Consider the following 17,772-nt stretch of genomic DNA (forward strand, 5'->3'; position numbering starts at 1 on the left):
AAAAATAGCACGGCAATTGGATAGTCTAGGAACTAAAAAAAAGAAAAAAGAAGAATGGGGCTGAAAATGAAGCGATATGTACGAATGTGAGGAAAATAGATAAGGATAACGAATTGAGCATAGGTCGCAAGTAGAGAGTTGGCACCAAAGGAAACGGGCCGAATGGAGTGAAAGGGGTAGCGTTGAGGACGAGGATGACATAGATTGTGGTTCCACGACCAAGGTCGGGACAAAGAGGTTCAAGAAGGGTAAAGATAAGCGGTGTAGGAATTGTGGTGTGGTAAAGGAAAAAATTGATATAGATCTGAGAGTAAAAATATAGAGCGGGCCAGACAAATGAGAATGGAGAGCTCAAGGGAGGGCGATGAACTGAGGGGATGAGAGCGAAATACACCCCCCCCCCCCCCCCCCCCCCCCCCCCCCCTTCCCCCCCCCCGGATGCCTAATGAGGAAAAAGACGAAACAAGAGAAAGAAAAGAGGCAAAGGAGAACACAGGCAGGCGGTACAGCGAAACATGAGGGAGGAATGGGCCAAATGAGGGAGACATAAGGCAAGCCAAGGAGAACAGCAAAAGAGAGAAACGAGCGAAACAGCAGAGTCAAATGCACGAGAAAGGAGGTGCAGGGGCGAAGGTAAAGAAGGAGCAGAGCCGGAGCAGAGATGCGTAAGAGAGTTACAACAAGTCCAGTCCGGTGGAGCGCACGGGGCAAAGACGAGGAGGGTCGAAGAAGTAAGAGGGGTAGAAGGCCAAAAGAGAGGAAGGAAAGAGGCGAGATTGAGGGAGGGGAAAAAAAAAAAAAGAGACAAGGAATAGGAGTAAGAGCTGGGCAAAAGGGGGTAGAGGGTGGAGGCGGATTTAAGGGGAAAGAGGCTGAAGACCGGGAAAAGTGGGCGGCCAAGTGAATAAGTAAGATTAATATACATGGAAAGAAGGAGGTAGATGAATGGGGAGAAGGGAGATAGGAGAGGAGGAAGGAAAAAAGGTGAAATGGATTAGGGAAATGAAAACGAAGGTCTCAAATCTAGACTAGAAGAGAAAAAACAAAATCCAGAAATGGGAACTGCCCGCCCCCAGGCGGAAAAAAGCGCGCGGCGGAAGAAGAATAGAGGGATTGCTACTTGGCCCAGGCGTACAAGAAGGCTGGCGGGAAAATGCGAGTCTAAGAGTGGAAAAGAGTGGGGACAAGCTATATAGATAGATAAAAACAAAGCCGGGAAGGTAACTGCCCGCCCCAAGTCCGAAAAAATCTCGCTGCCGAAGAAAATATAGAGGGAGGTTCGACGGGCGCAGCTACAAATAATGCGCGGGGAAAAAGGCGATTCGAAGAGGGAAAATATGGGCTAAGACAAGCGAGCTAGACGTAGAGAGAGAAAAACAAAGCCGGAAATTTAACTGCCCGCCCAAGTCTAAAAAGCGATCGGCGAAGAGAAGAGGTATGGAGTGTCGACTTGCCCATTCGGACAAGAAGGCTGCGTGAAAAGGCGTAGGTCGAAAGAGGTTAAAAGAGGGGAATACAAGCGAGACGAGATATAGAAAAACCAATAATCCTGAAAGTGTATACGGCCCGCCCAATGCGAAATAAATAGCGATAGCTGCCGAAGAGAAGAGAGAGAGGGCGACTGGCCGAGGTGGCAATAGGCGGCGGGAAAAGTGCGAGGCAGAAGAGGAAAGAGGGGAAGTACAATCAGCAAGCGAGACGAGAGAGAAACAAAAAGCGCGGAAAGGTGAACGGCCCGCCAAGGTCGGAAAAAAGCGCGCTGGCCGCCATAAGAAGAAGAGCGGGAGGGCGACGTGTTCCCAGGCGGCTAAAATAGGGGGGGAAAAAAGGTTCAGGCGAAAGGGGAAAAGTAGGGCCAAGCAGGCCGGGCAAGCGGAGACGAGGAGAGAAAACAAAAGCCGGAAAGGGTGAAAGGCCGCCCAAGGCCGAACAAAAGCGCGGCCGAATAAAAGAGAGGGATTTCGACTGTCCCAGGCGGACAATAAGGCGTGGCCGGTAAAAAGTGGATGCGAATAGGGAAAAAGAGGGGAAGACAAGCGAGATCTAGATAGAAAAAAGCCGGAGGGTTAACGTCCCGCCCAATTCCGACAAAAGATCGGTCCGAAGAAAAGAGAGGGAGGGCGACGGGCCCAGGCGACAGAAGGCGGCGGGAAAAAGGCGAGTCTAAGATGGGAAAAAGAGTGTTAAGACAATGAGACGATAGTAAAGCGGGAAAGTGTAACGGCCCGCCAAGGTCCGGAAAGAGGGGGGCCAAAAAGGCGGGGCGCGGCCGCGGCGAGGTAATGGCCGAAGCTGGCGCCTCGCAGCGGCCGCTCGCGAGCCGGCGGAACCGGCCGGTAAAGTGGGTAGGTGGGTGTGTAAGGTGGAAAGGGTGCAAAAGGGCGGCAAGCGCAGAACGGGGGACGCATGGGCGGTGGGCGACAAAGGGGGGTGGAAAGCGGCGGATTGGGGCTGAGAGCGATCCACCGCAAAACGTGCTCCAGAGGTCAGGGGGGCCACCAAGTGCGAAAAAAAAATACTGGAGTAAAGGAGCTTGCGAAGAAAAAACGAGAGAACCGGAGGGGGAGTAATGGAAGGGGAAAGTGGGGTAATTAAACAAAAGGGGCCCTGCCAGGATTGAAGAGTGCGGATCTGAGAAGGGCCGCAAATGACGGGAAGGAGGGTAAATGGGCGAAGAAGTAAGGGAGGAGAAGAGAAAGCCGAGAAGATAGAAAAGTGAACAATAGTTAAGGAGGGGTAGAGGAGGTAGTGGACTCACGGAAGACTAATGAGTGGAAGGCAGGGGGGGCCGAGACGGAGGGAGGGCAGGGACACGGGGCAGCCGCCAGAAGAAAAGGCCACGGAGACACGGGGAGGGGGGGACAGGGGGAGCCGCCGGCAAGGAACGCCGGGGGGACCGGGAAGAGAAGGGCGGCGGGCGGGCGGGGGAGGGCGAAGCGGGGAGGGACGACCAGCCCGGCGGGGCACTGACGACAGCCAGGGCGGCAAACGGAGGGGCGCGGCAGGCTGTCGAACATTGAAGAACACCAGCGGCACCCAACTACAACGCACGAATGGGACAGGGGACAGAAGCGCAAGAGAAGGCGAACAAGGGCAGGGGAAGAGAAAAATGGGCGGGAGGGCATGGCCGGGGGAAAGTGTGTCGAGCCCAGACAAGAGAACGAGGCAAAGGCAGGAAGTAGCACTCCAACCCCGCCCGAAACCGGTCGGCCAGCAACGAGAAGAGGGAGGTCCCCGACGCGGGTCGCCGCCGGGCCAGACAAGTCAAAGCAGGCTCAGGCCAGGCCGGCGAGCGAGAGGCCAATAGGGACGCAAGCGCGGAAGAACAAGGGGAGGGGGAGGGAGACGCGCAAGAGGGATGGGGGGATAGCCGGGGACGGGAAAAGGCACGGGCGAGGGGGGGGGGGGGGAGCAAAAGGACATAGGGGAAGGGGGAGGGGCCGCCGGGGGACACCACCAGAAAAGAGGAGCAACATCCAGGCCGTGCAAAGCGGCAGCAAGGAGGCGGGCGCCAGGCGAGGCAGCAGGGAACCGGAGAGAGGAGCCGGGGAGGAATGGACAAGACGAGGGGAGCATGCCGGGGGGAGCAAGGCTATGCCAGGGTGACACCGCCGGGAACCGCAAAGGCGGGGCGTCGAAGGGAATGCAGCCGGGGGGGGGAAGGAAAAGCGACAGCATCCAGGAAGGCAACACCCGGCCCAGGCTCAACACCGCAGACAATGCCCGAGGGGGGGGGAGCGGCGGATGCCACAGGGGGCAGCGGGAAACGGCAATGAAGGGCAGGGAGAAGAATCAGAGGGGGGGAGGGGCGGCACAAGGAGGGGGGTGAGTGAGGAGAGAGAGAGATGAGGAAGGAGGGGGGGAGCAAGAGAGAGGGAAGGGAGGACGGACAGGGGCAAAGCGACAGCACGTCCAGCGGACAACGACAACGCGAGGGACCAGAGAGGGGCGGCCGACCGCGGCCCGCGCGGCGGCGCCGCGAACCAAAACAGCGGGGAAGGCCCCAACCGCGCCGGAGCGGGGGCGGTGGCACCGCCAGAGCGGCCTGACGGGGCCGGCGCCGGAAGGAGTGACGGCCGCGGAGGCGCGCCGCCCGGACCCACAACGCGCCGAGGAAGAACCTCGCGGCGACGCACGACGACGCGGGACGGACGGAGCCGCCAAGGCGCGCCAGCGCGCCTCACAGTCAGCACAGCAGCGCGGGGCGAAACAAGAGGAGAAGAAGAAGAAAAGAGCAAAAAACCCGGGCGAAGGCACGTGGCAACAAACGGCTGAGGGACGGAGCGAGCAAAACGGCCAACGACAAGAACAAAGGGCGACGAAGGGACAAGGGAGGAGGGAGGAGGATAAAGGGCAAGGCCGCAGAAGGTCTAGGACAAAAACGGCAAGGAAACTCCGGAAGAACAGACAAGAAGAGGGAAGTGATGGGGAGATGAGAGGGGACCGCACGACCAGGAGAGACGACAGACGGAAATAGAAACGTAAGAAGTAATAAGAAGAATAAATGAGAATAAGAATTAAGAGGAAGGAGTAAGAATATAGAGCGTAAAGGAAGGAAGTGGAAGAAGAGAGTAAGAAGAGGAACGGTAAGAGGGGGAACAGAGAAGAAAGTGGAAAAGGAAGAGACGAGAGGCGATGCGAGGAAATGGGGAAGGGGCAGAAGAGAAACGACCGCGGGGGAAAGGAAAGCGGAAAGAAGGAGAGAGCTGGAGGGAAAAGAGGTCGGAATATTGGACAACAAGGCCAGGCCGGTGCCAGCGCACGGCGGGGAAAAGTACGAGTACGAGAGAAATAACAAAAGCGGGAACGGAGAAGGGCGCCCAAGGCCGAAAAAGCGCGCGGGCGGAGAAAAGATAGGGGGGACGTGCCGAGGCGGACGGATGAACGGTGGAGAAGGAAAAGGCCGAGGCGAAGATGAGAAAAGAGGTGGAAGGACAAGGAGATACGAGAGAGAAAAAACAAAAGCGGAACGGGAAATCGGTCCGCCATAGGGGCCGAACTAGAGAGCGCGGGCGCATGGGGGAGGGGGAAAAAGGGGGCGAACGGCAGGACGGGGGACGCGCGGGGGCGAGGGGGGGCATGGGGTGGGCAAAGCACGCGAGGGGGGCAAGAGGCGCACCCACGGCCCCAAACAGCCACAGCCAGGGGGCCCACAAGCGCAAAAAAAAGACGGCGGGGCGCGGAAGGGAGGGGGTGGGGAGGGAGGGAGAGGGGGCAAAAAGAGGGGAACTAAGGGGAGAGCCCACGGAAAGAATAGAGGGGGGAAATAAAAAAACGTAGGAGAACCGGGGGGAGTGAGGGAATGTGCGAGAGGTGGAAGGGGAAAAGGGTGGACAGGAAAAAAAAGCAGCCGCCGAAGCGACGCGGGGCCGGGAGCGCCACCCCCGGCTCCGCCGGGGGAGCCACCTGAACGGGGGGGCCAACCGGGAGAGAGAGAGAGAGATAGAGAGAGGAGAGAAGAGAGTAGAGAGAGGGAAGAGGGAGAGGGAGGGAGGGAGTAAGAGGAGCAAGGAGGAGAAATAAAGAGAGGGAAGAAGGAAGGAGAAAAGAAGAACGAGAAGATGAAGAAGAAGAAGAAGATAAGAAGAAGAAGCCAAACAACACGAGAGACAAAGAAAAGGCAAAGGAAAAAAAAGAGAAGAAGAAGAAGAGACAAAGGGCGCCGCGGAGAAATGGAGGGAGGGCAGGGGAGGTCCACATCGACAAGGGAGGAAGAGGAGCGCGGGAGGGCCGAGAGATGAAGAGGAGCACGCACAGCGGGCAAACAGAAGGGCGGGCCCAGCAATGGGGGCAAGGAGGGAAGACGCCAAAAACGCGGAGACGAAGGCGGAGCGGAAGGACGGAGGGAGGGTTAGGGGGTGGGAAGAAAAGAAAGGAGTAGGAGGAGGAGGGGAGGGCGGAAAGAGGGAACCCCAAAATGCGAGATGGGGGGGGGGGGAGCAGGGGAGGAAAAGGGGGAGGGAGGGAAAGAAGAGGGGGGGAGGAAAGTACAAAGGGAAAAAGGACGAAGGGGCGGAAAAAGGGGGGGGAATGGGGCAAGAAAGCAAAAAGGCCATGAGCGAAGAAAGGAGGAGGCAATGTGAACAAAGGAAGGGGATACAGAGAAAAGGGCGGGGTTAACGGAGCGAAAAAGAATGGTTGTAAATATAGTGTATGTTGTATGTGGGGCATTGTGAATATGTCATGTTGTGTGTTGCTGGTGTGAATGGGGGGTTTTTTTTTTTCTCGTCTCTATGCTATGTATTAGGGGCGAAGAAAAAAGTGAGAGGAAGGAGGGGGAGGAGGAGGAGGGAAGAAGGAAGAAGAAAAGAAAAGGACAAGAAGAATAAGAAGAAGAGAAAGGAGAAGAGAAGGGCAAAACAAAACGAGAGAGTAAAAGAAGGGAGGGAAAAAAAATAAAAAAAAAAAAAAAAAAAAGACAAAGCGGAACACGAGCGCCCCGGTGGAAAAGGAGGGGAGCAGGGGAGCCCACAGCGAAAAGGGCGACAAAAGAGGAGCGCGGAGCAAAGCGCGGCGGCAAACAAAAGGCGGGCCCAGCAACGCGGCGGAGAGGAGGGAGGGAGAAGCAAAAGGCGCGAGGGAAGAAGCCGGAGCTGAAGAGGCGGAGGAGGGGAGCGGGCGGGGAAGAAACAGGGGACGAACAAGGAGAAAGAAAAAGCCGGCAAAGGGAAACACCACAGGGGGACATGCGGAGACGGAGCGTGAGTAACGGTGAGCAAGGAGGGGAAAAGGCAAGCAGGCATGGACAGCAAAAGAACAGATACGAGCAAACAGGCGGAGGGGCACGAGGAGAAGACTCGTAGGGGGAGGTGCTGTATATGTGTGATATTATGATATGTGTATGTATGGCGAGGAAAGAGGCGGAAGAGAGGACAACAATAGCGAGGCCGGGCAGCGCACGGGGGAAAGGACGAGGGGGAAGAAGAACGGAGAGAGGGAGCAACAGCGAGACGACTAACAAAACAAAACCAGACGGGGGAAACGGAAGGAGGCAAAAGCAGGGGGGCGGAGGCCGGCGCAAAGGGAGGAAAGCAAGGGGGAGCAAAAGGACACGGGGAAGGAAGCGCCCAGGGGGCCGGGCGTAGAAACCAGAGAAGGAAAACAGCCGGAGCGGAAGCAGGGCGGGGCGCGAGGTCGGCGGTCAACTGAGGAGGGGAAACAGTGGGACGAGGGGCGAATACGGAAGCGGGCAACCCAGGGGCCGGGGGGCGACACGGCCGGAGAGGGCGCAGGGGGGGGGGCCGTGGAGGGTGCCGGCAACAAGGCGGGGGCCCAAGGCGAAGGAACAAGAAAAGACAGGGGCCCTCCGTCAAAGTGAGGGCCAAGGGGGAGGGAAGATGGGGCGAGCACTAAGGACGGCGAGAATGGTGTGTGTCTCGGGGGAACAAGGGGTGGCAAGGAACACAACGACAAGAGGCAGGAGACCAAAGGGAAAGGGGCCCGGGAACAGGAGGAGTGGGACACGGGGGACAAGCAGGGGGGCGAACAGAAAAAGGGCGGGGAAAGAAAGAGGCAGCACACGGGGGAGGCGGCGCGAAAGGAGAGCACGCGACAAAGCGGGGCGGCACGAGGCAACAGGAGACCAAGGAGGGCCGAGGCGGACACAAGAGAGCAAGCGCCAAGGGGAAGCGAGCCAACGAGGGCGCCGACGCCGCGAAAGAAGAAGGCAGGGGAAACAAGCAGAAAAGGCGGACAGACAGGCCGGAGGCCGGCGACAAGGGAGAACCCGAGAAAGAGGCGGGGGGCGAGGGACTCAGGGAGGGACGATGCCCAGAGAGGATCGAGCAAGAGGCAGACAGGGGGCGCGGCAAGCACAAGCTGAAGGCATAGGGCAACCGGGGGCGTGGTGTATGTGTATGTGTCTTATTGTTGATTGTGTATGTGTGTCATGTGTTTCTATGTCGTACTATGCTCTATCTCTATATCTCAGGGTCAATATTTCTGTGTATCTGTGCGTGGTGTACTCTTGCTCTGTGTCGTTCGTGATCTCTGATTGATGGCAGGCTATGTGTTGGCTAGGTCATCTATGTCGTGTGTGTTGTGTGTATATGGTGTTCGTGTTGTGTCGTTGTCTGTCTCTGTGTCTGGGTGTCTTCTATCGTATGGGATGGAATCAGGCAAGGCTCTTGTAGCGCGCGCGGGGTCTTCGTCTCGCGCTGGTGTGGTGTTGTGTGATTAGAGTATGTAGGTCTATTTGTGGTTCTTGTATGTGTGTTGTTAATGTCATCTATCGATGGTACATAGTATATTATTATGTTTGCGTTATAGAATGTATCTGGATCTAAGGTCCTTCTCATCTCCTGATTTTGTGGGTACGGTATCATATCTATGTGCGTGTAAATTTTCGTTCTGTCTTGTGTTATATGCTGCTCGTTTGTTGAGCGGCATATATTATCGTATTCGCTGTCTATGTGTTTGTTATCTTATGTGTTTGTGGGGGGGCTGTGATGTTTTCGATTGGATGTCTGTGTATTATGTTGTATATTTTTATGGTATCTGTATATGAATATTTCTCTGATATCTTCGTTGTTAGTGTGTGTCTAAGCTGGCCGTTGTAGGTCGGTGTGCGTGTGTAATGCGTCTTTTTTGTGTCCTATATAGGTTTTCTGTTAGTTTTATGTATGCATGAGCGTGTGTATGTCGGGTCACTATGCATTTAGGATGTGCAAGAGAACATCATTGATAAGAGGTTTGAGAGGGGAGTATCCATTGTTTGGTATATCTTTAGGATGCTAGTATGTGGTGTATGGGTATCTAGATCGTGGTGTGATGTGTGTGTGTTTTTTTTTTTACTACTTAGGTATTGTAGAGGTAGTGTATGATGCGGTAGGCTTATAAGAGTTTGTGTGAGCGTATGTGTCTATATTGGTTGATTGGTATGTGTTGTCTTGTATGAGGGGGCAGAATGTATGTCTATCGAATGGTTTTTTTTTTTGATGGTACTGTGTTTCTGTGTGATACTGTATGGGAACACCAAGAGGGGAGCGGGCGCGAACGGGAGAGCAGCAGAAAAAAGGTTTTTTTTTTTGTTTTTTTCTGTGTTTTTCGGTGTTTTTAGGATTTATGTTATGTGTATGTTGTGTCTATATATGTATATATCTGTGTTGTGGTCTGTGTTCGATATATCTAATGTATGGGTATTATTTTTTTTTTTTGTGGTAGTTTGGGCACTGTTTATATTATTATGATAGTGGTCACTTCTTTTTGGGAAAGGGCAAGGGGGGGTTTTGTTCTGTGATTTGTCGGATCTGTTAGTGGTTTTTTTTCATGTGTTTTTTTTTTGTTGTTTTTGGGTGAAGTTTGGTCTATTTTAATACTTGGGTTTTTTGACAATCTGTGTTCTCTATATAGGAGCGACGAAGGGGGAGAGAAAAAGCGAAAGCATACAGGGGAACGAAAGGGGAAGGGGCAAAAGGGCGGGGGGGCCGGCCAAGGGGAAAAAACGAAGGGGGGATCCAAAAGACAAAGGACAACCAAACCGGAGAAATGCGCAGGGAAGTGCGAGCCAAAAAGGAAACGGGGGGGACAAGCGGCCCGGGCACAGAGGAACAAGGGGCCAAGCCGCGGGGACAGGAAGCCAGAGCAGCAAGCAGCAAAGGAAGCAGCGAAGGAGGGGCAGGCGCGGGGGGAGAAGCAGCCACCGGGAGGAGGGAAGGAAACCGCGGCGGAAGGGGGGCACAAGGCGCCGGCCGAAAGGGAGAAGGAAGAAGAAAAAAGGGAGGGACCCCGGCAAAGGCAGGGGCCAAAAGAGGGGTGGGGGGGGGAGGAGGAGAGAGGGCCGCAAGAAGACTGGGAGGAGAAAACGAGGACAGGGCACCCGGGGCGAGGCCCACGGAATAGAGGGGGGGTAAGAGAGGAAGAAGAGGGAAGATGAGAGAGAAGGAGGGAATTAGAACAGCAAAGACGGGATGTGTAGAGAGGGCAACGAAAGAGAGCGGGGGGCGGGTGAGGGAGTGGGAGGGCAGCAGGCCGGGAAGGGGGACAATAGAAGGGCGCAAGGAAGAACGAAGGGCGAGAGGGACACAGGGGGGGCCGAGAACGGGGAAGAGGAGGATCAGGGGAGCGAAAAGGGGGCGAAAAGAAAAGCGAAAAGAAGAAGCCAGGAAGCGAAAGGTCGGCGGAAAGAAGCAGCGGGGGGCCGGCGCAAGACAGACGAGACCCGCGGGAGGGGGCAAGCAAGGGGGGGGGAAGAAGTAGGAGGGCGGCAGAGTGCTGGCCAAAGCAGGGGCGAGGGGGAGCAAAAGGAGCCCACAGCAGGGACCAAAGGGGAGCGCGGGGGGCGGCGGGGGCCGGGGGGGGGGGGGGGGGGAAAGAAAAGGAGGGGAGAGAGAGGGGGGGGGGCAGAGGAGAGAGGAGGAAGAGGATGAGGAGGAGGAGGGGAGGGGAGGGGAAGGACAGGAGGACAAGAAGAAGAAGACAAGAAGAAGAGAAAAGGGCGGGGAGACAAAGGCGGCGGGCTGGCGCAAAAACGAAAAAGAAAAAGGCGGAGGAAAAAAGAACGCAGGGGCAGAAAGGAGGGGCGACGGGCCAAACGAACGGAGAGAGGAGACAAGAAGGGGGGAAAGGGCAGAAGAAGGAGGAGAGAAGGGACGGGGGAGGAGGGACAAAGGCCACCAAACGAGGGAACAAAGGCGGCAGGAAAGGGGGGGCGGGAACCCAAAACACCAAAAAGAGAGGAAGAACGCAACAAGGGACGCCAAACGGCGGAAAAACAAAAACAACACAGGAGACAGGGGGGAAAGCGGGCCCGAACGCCCCGAAGAAGAAAGAAAAAGGGCGGGGAGGAAAAAAAAACCGAAAAATAAAGAAGGCAGGAAGCGATAGGACGGCGGAAAGAAGAGGGGGGGGCCGGCGGAAGCGGGCCCACAGGGAGGGCCGCAAGCAAGGAGGGGGCAAGAGTGGCAGGGCGCCCGGAGAGCGAGGACCCGAAGAGCGCCGCGGGCAGAACAGTGGCGGAGGGGAAGCAAAAGGAGCGACAGCAGGGCGAAAGAGGAGCCAGTGGGCGGCGGAGGAGGCGGCAGAGGGGGAAGGGGAAGGGAGGGGAGAAGAGGGGGGGGGGGAGGAGGAGGAGGAGGAGGAGGAGGCAGAGTAGGAGGAGGAGGAGGAGGGGATAAGGACATGAGGACATAGGGAGGGGGAGACGGGTAGAGACAAATAAAACAGGAAGGAGAGAGAGAGAGAGAGAGAGTATAGAGAGAGAGAGAGAGAGAGAGTTAGAGAGAGAAGAGTAGGGAGTAGAGAACAAGGGGGGCAAAACACGGGAGGGGCGCCCAAGGCGCCAAGGGGGGGCGAGCGCCAAGAGCGCGGAGGCGCGGAGGGGGTGGAAAGGTAACAAAAGGAAAAAGGAAAAAAGGAGCAAAATGCACGAAGAACAAAAGGGCGCGCGGGGGAGTGACAAACGAGGGAGGGAAGGGGCCCGAGAAAAGGGGGGAAAAGAGGGGGAAACCAGCGAAAGGACAGAAAAAAAAACACGAAAAGTAAGAGAAAAGAAGGAGGGGGGGAGAAAGGGGGAGCAAACGGCCGGGGGCGGGTGCAGGGGGGGAGAGCGGGAAAAAAGACGGGAGGGAAAAAAAAAAAGGCACCAAAACGCGACAACCGAGGCAAAAGGAAGGCCGGCGCAAAAGGGGGAAAACGAACCCGATAAAAAGAGAGAGAGGGGATGAAGGGGGCGGGAAGGGAAAGGCAGGAGGGGGGGGGAGAGAGAGAGAGAGGGAGGACAGAGGGAGAAGAGGAGAAGAGAAGGGGAACGCAAAGGAGGGACGAAGGGAAAGGAGAAAGCAAGAGAGGGGAGCAGAACGAGAGGGGGAGGAAGGGAGGCGGGGGAACGAAAGGGCTCAAGAGTGGTGGGGGAGGGAGGACGAGGAGGGGGGCACCCGGGGGGTTGTGGCCGAGGCACGGAAGAAGGGGGGAAGTGAGAGGAAGAAGAGGGAAAGCGAGAGAGACGGGGAGCGGGCCGGACAAGGCCAAAGGGAAGCCGAGACGAGAGGGAGGAAGGAGGACAAGGGAGGCGAGGGGACAACGCGGACGGGAAGAGGCGGACGAGGAGGAGGAACACGGAAGGACGGGGAGAGAGGAGGAGGACCACGGAGAGGAGGAGGAGAGGAGGAGGAGGAGGAGGAGGAGAGGAGGGGCGGGGCAAGGACGGGGAGGAGAGAAGGGGCGGGAGGCACAAGAAGAAGAGAACCAGAAGGAAAGAGGCGGGGAGGGGAGGCCGGAGGGAAGGCCAGGGGGGGCCGAGACGGAGGGAGGCAGGGACACGGGGCAGCCGCCAGAAGAAAAAGGGCCACGGAGGAGACACGGGGAGGGGGCGGGGGACAGGGGGGAGCCGCCGGCAAGGAAGCCGGGGGGGACCGGGAAGGAGAAGGGCGGGGCGGGCGGGGAGGGCGGAGGCGGCGAAGCGGGGGAGACCAGCGCGGCGGGGACGCCGGGGAGGCGAGAGGGCGAGACGGGGCGGCGAAGGAGGAACCGGCGGAGGGAGGAGCAGCGAGGGGCGGCGCCGGCGAGGGGGGGGACGGCGGCGAGCAGACGAGGCAGGAACGCCGGCCGGCGACGGACCAGGAAGGCAGAGCGGGCGGGGCAGCAACAGAGCCGGCGAGGGGGGGCCGGCACCGGGGGGGGGGGGGCCGGCGAAGCAGAGAGGGCAGCAGGGCGGCGAACCCGCCGAGGGGAAAGAGCAGGGGGAGGGGAGAGGGCGGGAGGGAGAAGGGGCACCGGGAAGGCCGCCCGGCCAGAGGGACCACAAAGAGCCGGCCCAGCGCGCGCGCGCCGCGCGCGCGGACCACAACGACGGGGGGCACAACCGCAAAAACGCGGGGAGGCGACCGGAAAGGCAGGGAAGGGGCAAGCGGAAAAGGGGGAAGCCGCCGCGCCCCAAAAAGCGCAGGGGCGGAGGGGGGGGAAGGGCCGGGGGGACGGCCGGGCGGCGGGAGCGGCAGGCCCCAACCCGGAGGAGAAAAGGCGGAGCACCAGCGGGGAGGGGCAAGGAGGGGGGAACACGGGCAAGGCGGGAGAAAACCCGGAGGAGAAAAGGCGGCGGGGGCGGAAGCCAAGGAGCAGAGCGAAGGGGGCGGAGGACGCGCAGGGCGAAAGAAGACGGGAGGAGCGGGAAAGGGAGGGGGGGAGACAGCGGGAGGGGGGGGGCCAAAGGAGGAAACGCACCAGGCACAGAGGGCAGGGGGACAACCAAAAAAAAAAAAAAAAAACGCGCACGGGCAGGGGCACGCCAGGAGAGCCACCCAGGAGAGCGGAGGGGCGACAGACCCAAAGCAAAAGGGGCGGCAGCGCGGGGAGGAAAGAGGGGCGACGGAGAGGGAAGGCGGCAGGAGACGGCGGGGAGGGGAGGGCAGGAGGCAAAGAGGAGGGGCAGACCGAGGAGAGGGGAGGCAGAAAGGGGAAGGGAGGGGGGGGGGAGAGGCCGGACGGGGCGAGGGAGGGGGGAGGCGCGACAAAAGGGCCACAGGCAGGGACGAACGCCCGGGCGAGGCCAACGGCACGGGGGGCCAGGAGCGGGAGAGGGAGGGCAAAGGGAAAAGGCGGGAGGGGGAGGGGGGGAAGAGGGGGCGGAAGGGGAGAAAGGACGGAAGCGGAGAACCGCAGGGGGAAGAAAGGGAGGGAGCAGGGACCAAGGGAGGGAGAAAGACAAGGAGGAGAACAGAAAAAGACAGAAAAAACCCGGCGAAGGCACGGGCAACAAACGGCGGCAGGGACGGAGGAGCAAAACGGGCCAACGAGCAAGAACAGGGGCGACGAAGGGGCAAGGGGAGGAGGGAGGAGGAAAAGGGGCAAGGCCCCAAGAAGGCGAGGACCAAAAAGGGCAGGAACGCGGGGAGGCCGGGAGGCACAAGAAGAAGAGAACAAGAAGGAAAGAGGGGGCAAGGCGAGAGGCGGCGAGGAGGGCGAGGACCAGCAGGAAGGAGGCCCAAAGGGACCAGAAGGAAAGAAGGGGACCAAGGAGAAAGAAAGAGGAGGAAAGAAGGCACGGGACAAGGGGGGAAGGAAAAAGGGGAAAAAGGCAGGAAGAAAACAGAAGGGGCGCAGAGGGGGGCGGAGAAACGCGGGAAGAAAGGAGGGGGGGAGAAAGGGGGGGGCCAAACCGCCGACGGCAGGGGGCGGGGGAGAGAGCGCGAAAAAAGACGCGAGGGCAAAAAAACAGGGGGCCAAAACGGACAACGGAGGCAAAAGGGAGGCCGGGCCGAACGGGGGACACGGGACAACGGAAAAAAAAAAAAAAAAAGGAAAGGCCGGGGCAGCCGGCGAGGCGGCCGCGGAGGAGGCGAGGCCGGCGGCCGCGCGCGGCCATCCGGCCGGCCGTCGACGCGGCCATGCGGACACAGGGGAGAACCACGGAGAAAGAGAGAAGTGAGAGAGTAGGAAAGAGGAGAAGATGAAGGGACGACAGAAGGGAGGAGAGGACAAGAAAGGGAACCAGAAGAGAGTGGAGAAAGCAGAGAGGGAGGGAGGAAGAGAGAGGGAGGAAGGGGGCGGAATAAAAGGGCAGGAGGGGGGGGAGAGGAGAGAGGGGAGGACACTAGGGGAAGAGGAGAGAGAAGTGGAACCACGAAAGGAGGGGACGAATGGGAAAGCGAGAGCAAGAGAGGGAGGAGGAAGAGAGAGGGGGAGGAAGGGGGCGGGAGGGAAAAGGGCAGGGGGAGGAGAGGAGGGAGAGAGAAGAGGGGAGACACGAGGGAGAAGAAGTGAGAAGATGAAGGGGAACCGGGGGGGGGGGAGGTGAGCTGGGAAGAGAAGGGGAACGCCAGAAGGAGGGGTACGAAGGGAAAGGGAAACAAGAGAGGGGAGAGGAAGAGAGAGGGGGAGAGGGGCGGCGCGGAAGGGAAAGGCAGGAGGGGAGAGAGAGGAGAGATAGAGGGGATGACACGAGGGAGTAAGAGGAGAAGAAATGGGGAACGCAGAAGGAGGGACGAAGGAGATAAAGGAGAAGCAAGATAGTGAGGAGGAGAGAGAGGGGGGAGGATAAGTGAGCGCGGACAGAGAGAAGGGAAAATGGCAGCGAGGGGGGGTGAGAGAGAGAGATGAGAGATAAGGAGTGGGACACAGAAGGGGGAAGAGGTGAGAAGAGAAGATTGAAGCCCCAGAAGGAGTGGGGAACCGAAGGGAAAAAGAGAAATCAGAGAGGGGAGAGAGCGAAAGAGAGTGGGAGAGAAGGGAGCGGGAGGGGAAAGCGAGAGGGGGGGATAGGAGGAGAGAGGTAAGGAGGGGACCAGGCAAAAGGCCAGTGAGAAGGGTAAAGTGTGGGAATGGGGAAACGGCAAGTGTAAGTGGGGGACAAGATGAAAGGGGAGGAGCAAGGCAGAGGAACGGCCCTTGCAGGGGAAGCACAACAACAAAACCCCGTGAGACAAGGACAAAAGGCAAAGCAAAGATAATGAGTGAATACACAAAAAGTGTGAAAAAAGAAAAGAAAAAAAAAACAGCCGAGAAAATAGCCAAAAAAGCAACACAACAAAAAGCAGGAAGACAAGCGACCGAGCGGAAGAGGACAAGGGGTGCCGGAGAGGCCACACGGAGGGGGCAGGGGTGGGAAGAGGGGAACGCGCGAAAGAGAGACGCAGGATAGGAATAAAGACAAAAAAAAAAAAAGAGGAAAAGAAAAAAAAGGACTAGGCAGGAAAAAGGCAAACCACAGACGAAACCCAGGGGAAGAAAGCGGCACCGGGGAACACGGCGCCGCAGGAGAGCCGCGGGCGGAGCAGCGACAGCGCGGCCGGAGAATGTCGCCGCGAGAGTCCGCCGCCTGGGATGAGGAGGGGCCGGCGTACCAGCAGGCGCGGGAGAAGCGGCGGGCGGCGGCGTGCCGGCGCCGGGGCCTGGAGCAGGCGGGGGGACGGCGGCGGCGGAAGAGCGCCGGCGGCATTGAGACCGGAGCCACGGGAAAGGACGAGCGGCGGGCGGAGCCGAGAAGGGTGCCGGGACGGCGCCGGTCGATCGCGGCGGTTCAGGGTGCACAGCCGGCGGCGGGGGAACCGGGAGCGGGAAAGGGTGCGGCGCCGGCGGGGTCCAGGGGGGCAAGCGCCAGGAGGGCACTAAGGGAGGTGAGCGGGGGGACACGGGACGCCGGGAGACGGAGAACCAGAGAGGCCGGCGTGGGCCGGGGAAATGGGGGAAGGGAGGCGGGCGGCCAGGAACGTCGGGCAGAGTGCCGGCCGGCACCGGGCAGAAGAGCGGGAAGCCGCCGCAAGGTGGGCCGTCAAGTGGCGGCGCAGCAGGGGCAGCCAAGAGCGGAAGCGGGCGAACAAGTGGGCAGCCGGGAGCCGACAGGAGCGGGTGATGGTGGCGCCTGGCCTCGGCGCGGGAGCCGGCGGGCAGCGCCGCCGACGGCGCACACGACGGAGAGGAAGGAGGGAGAATGGGGGGAAGGAAGCTCCGCAATCGGCCGGACGAAAGGGGGGGTGAGGGAGCGCGCGCGGGGCCTCCGCCGCCGGGGGGGGGTGGGAGACGAGCAGCACGCCTCCGAACGGGCGGCAATGGCCTGGTGGAGGAGATGCCGGACACAGGGCCAGCATGAGAGCCAGGGAGGCGGCTGGCCGGCGGCGGCGCGAAGCGAGCCGGCGCGCCGCAGCCGAGCCCAAGGCGAACAGCACGAACGCGAAGGGCGTCGCCGCACGGCGGCAAAGGGGGCGCCGAGACGCGCGGGGCCGCCCGGCCGGAGAAGAACAGCGGAGGGACAACATGGTGACGGGCGGAGACGAGCGGCTGGCCCCGCGCGTGGACAGCCCGCAAGGTAAGGAGGCATGCTCGAATAGGCAATAAAAGGGAATCCAAGGGACCAGAAGGAGCGCTGTGGACGTGAAGACGGACACGGGGCGCCCGGGCGACCAACCGCCGCAACGTCACGGAGGCCGGCAAAAGTGGCGAGGGAACACCCGGGTCACCGACGGCAGCCGACAAGGGCCAAGCACGGGGCAAAAACGACGGCCCAGGAGGGACCGCGGAGACGAATGAGCGGACAATGCCGGGTACGGGCACCGGCACCGTGACGGAGCAGCCAACGCGCGGCAGTTGGAACGCAGGGAGTAACCGGCGGAAGGCGAAGGAGCCCGCGGTCAAGCCAGCCCGCCGGCCCATCGCCGGCGCCCGGCATCCGGCCCGGAAGCCAGACGACGCAGAGTGCGCCGCAGCCGGCCGAGGGAGAAGCACAAAGCGCACAGAAAGCCAAGGCGGCGACTCGCGTCTGGCCGAGCGTCCGGACGGAGAGGTCGCTCCCGGAGGCAGAAAGCGTAGTGATAAAGCGGCCGCAGGGGCGGTGTGCACGTCGGGGCAAGAGGTGAGGACCCGGGGGGGAGCGGCGGGGGGGGGGGACGGGTACGCGGGAAGGGGGCGGGACGCGGGTGGGAGGGCGGGGAAGGCACCCAGCACGAGGAGCGAGGGACATGAGGGCAAAGAGTGCAAAAAAGGCAAAAGAAATCGTGTGGCCGAGACCTGCGCAAAAGGGGAAGCGGAGGAGAGGGAGTCGGGGCGGCTAGCGGGGGGCCGGGGAGTTCGGGGGGGGGCGACGGGGGGGTGGCTGGCGGGGGGAAAAGGGGGGAGGAAAGAGCGGAGGGGAGGGACGGGGAAAGGGAGAAAGGGAGGGGGGGGGGGGGGATGGCACAGGAAGCGGGCAGAGGCAGGCGGGAGACGAGCCAGGGCGAGGGGGGAAACAACGGACAGGAAGGGGCAAAGGGCAAAAAAAGGGAAAGGAGGAGAAGCAGGGGAGGGAAAAGAAAAGCGAGACGAGAGAGAAAAAAAAGCCGGAAAGGGAACGGCCCGCCCAAGGCG

The 17,772-nt window shown here is 59.9% G+C and overlaps 1 protein-coding gene across 1 annotated transcript; it reads right to left on the reverse strand.

Annotated features, from left to right (window-relative positions):
* Positions 1 to 15,638: 15,638 nt before the first annotated feature.
* On the reverse strand, positions 15,639 to 17,082 carry LOC109175008 (basic proline-rich protein-like; the record flags this gene model as incomplete). Its single annotated transcript, XM_019324298.1, has 1 exon — positions 15,639 to 17,082. A coding segment is annotated over exon 1 (1,444 nt), but the record flags the coding sequence as incomplete, so codon positions are not given.
* Between the last annotated feature and the right edge of the window lie 690 nt (positions 17,083 to 17,772).

Source organism: Ipomoea nil, unplaced genomic scaffold (genome assembly GCF_001879475.1).
Source record: "Ipomoea nil cultivar Tokyo-kokei standard unplaced genomic scaffold, Asagao_1.1 scaffold0025, whole genome shotgun sequence".
NCBI classification, from domain to species: Eukaryota; Viridiplantae; Streptophyta; class Magnoliopsida; order Solanales; family Convolvulaceae; genus Ipomoea; species Ipomoea nil.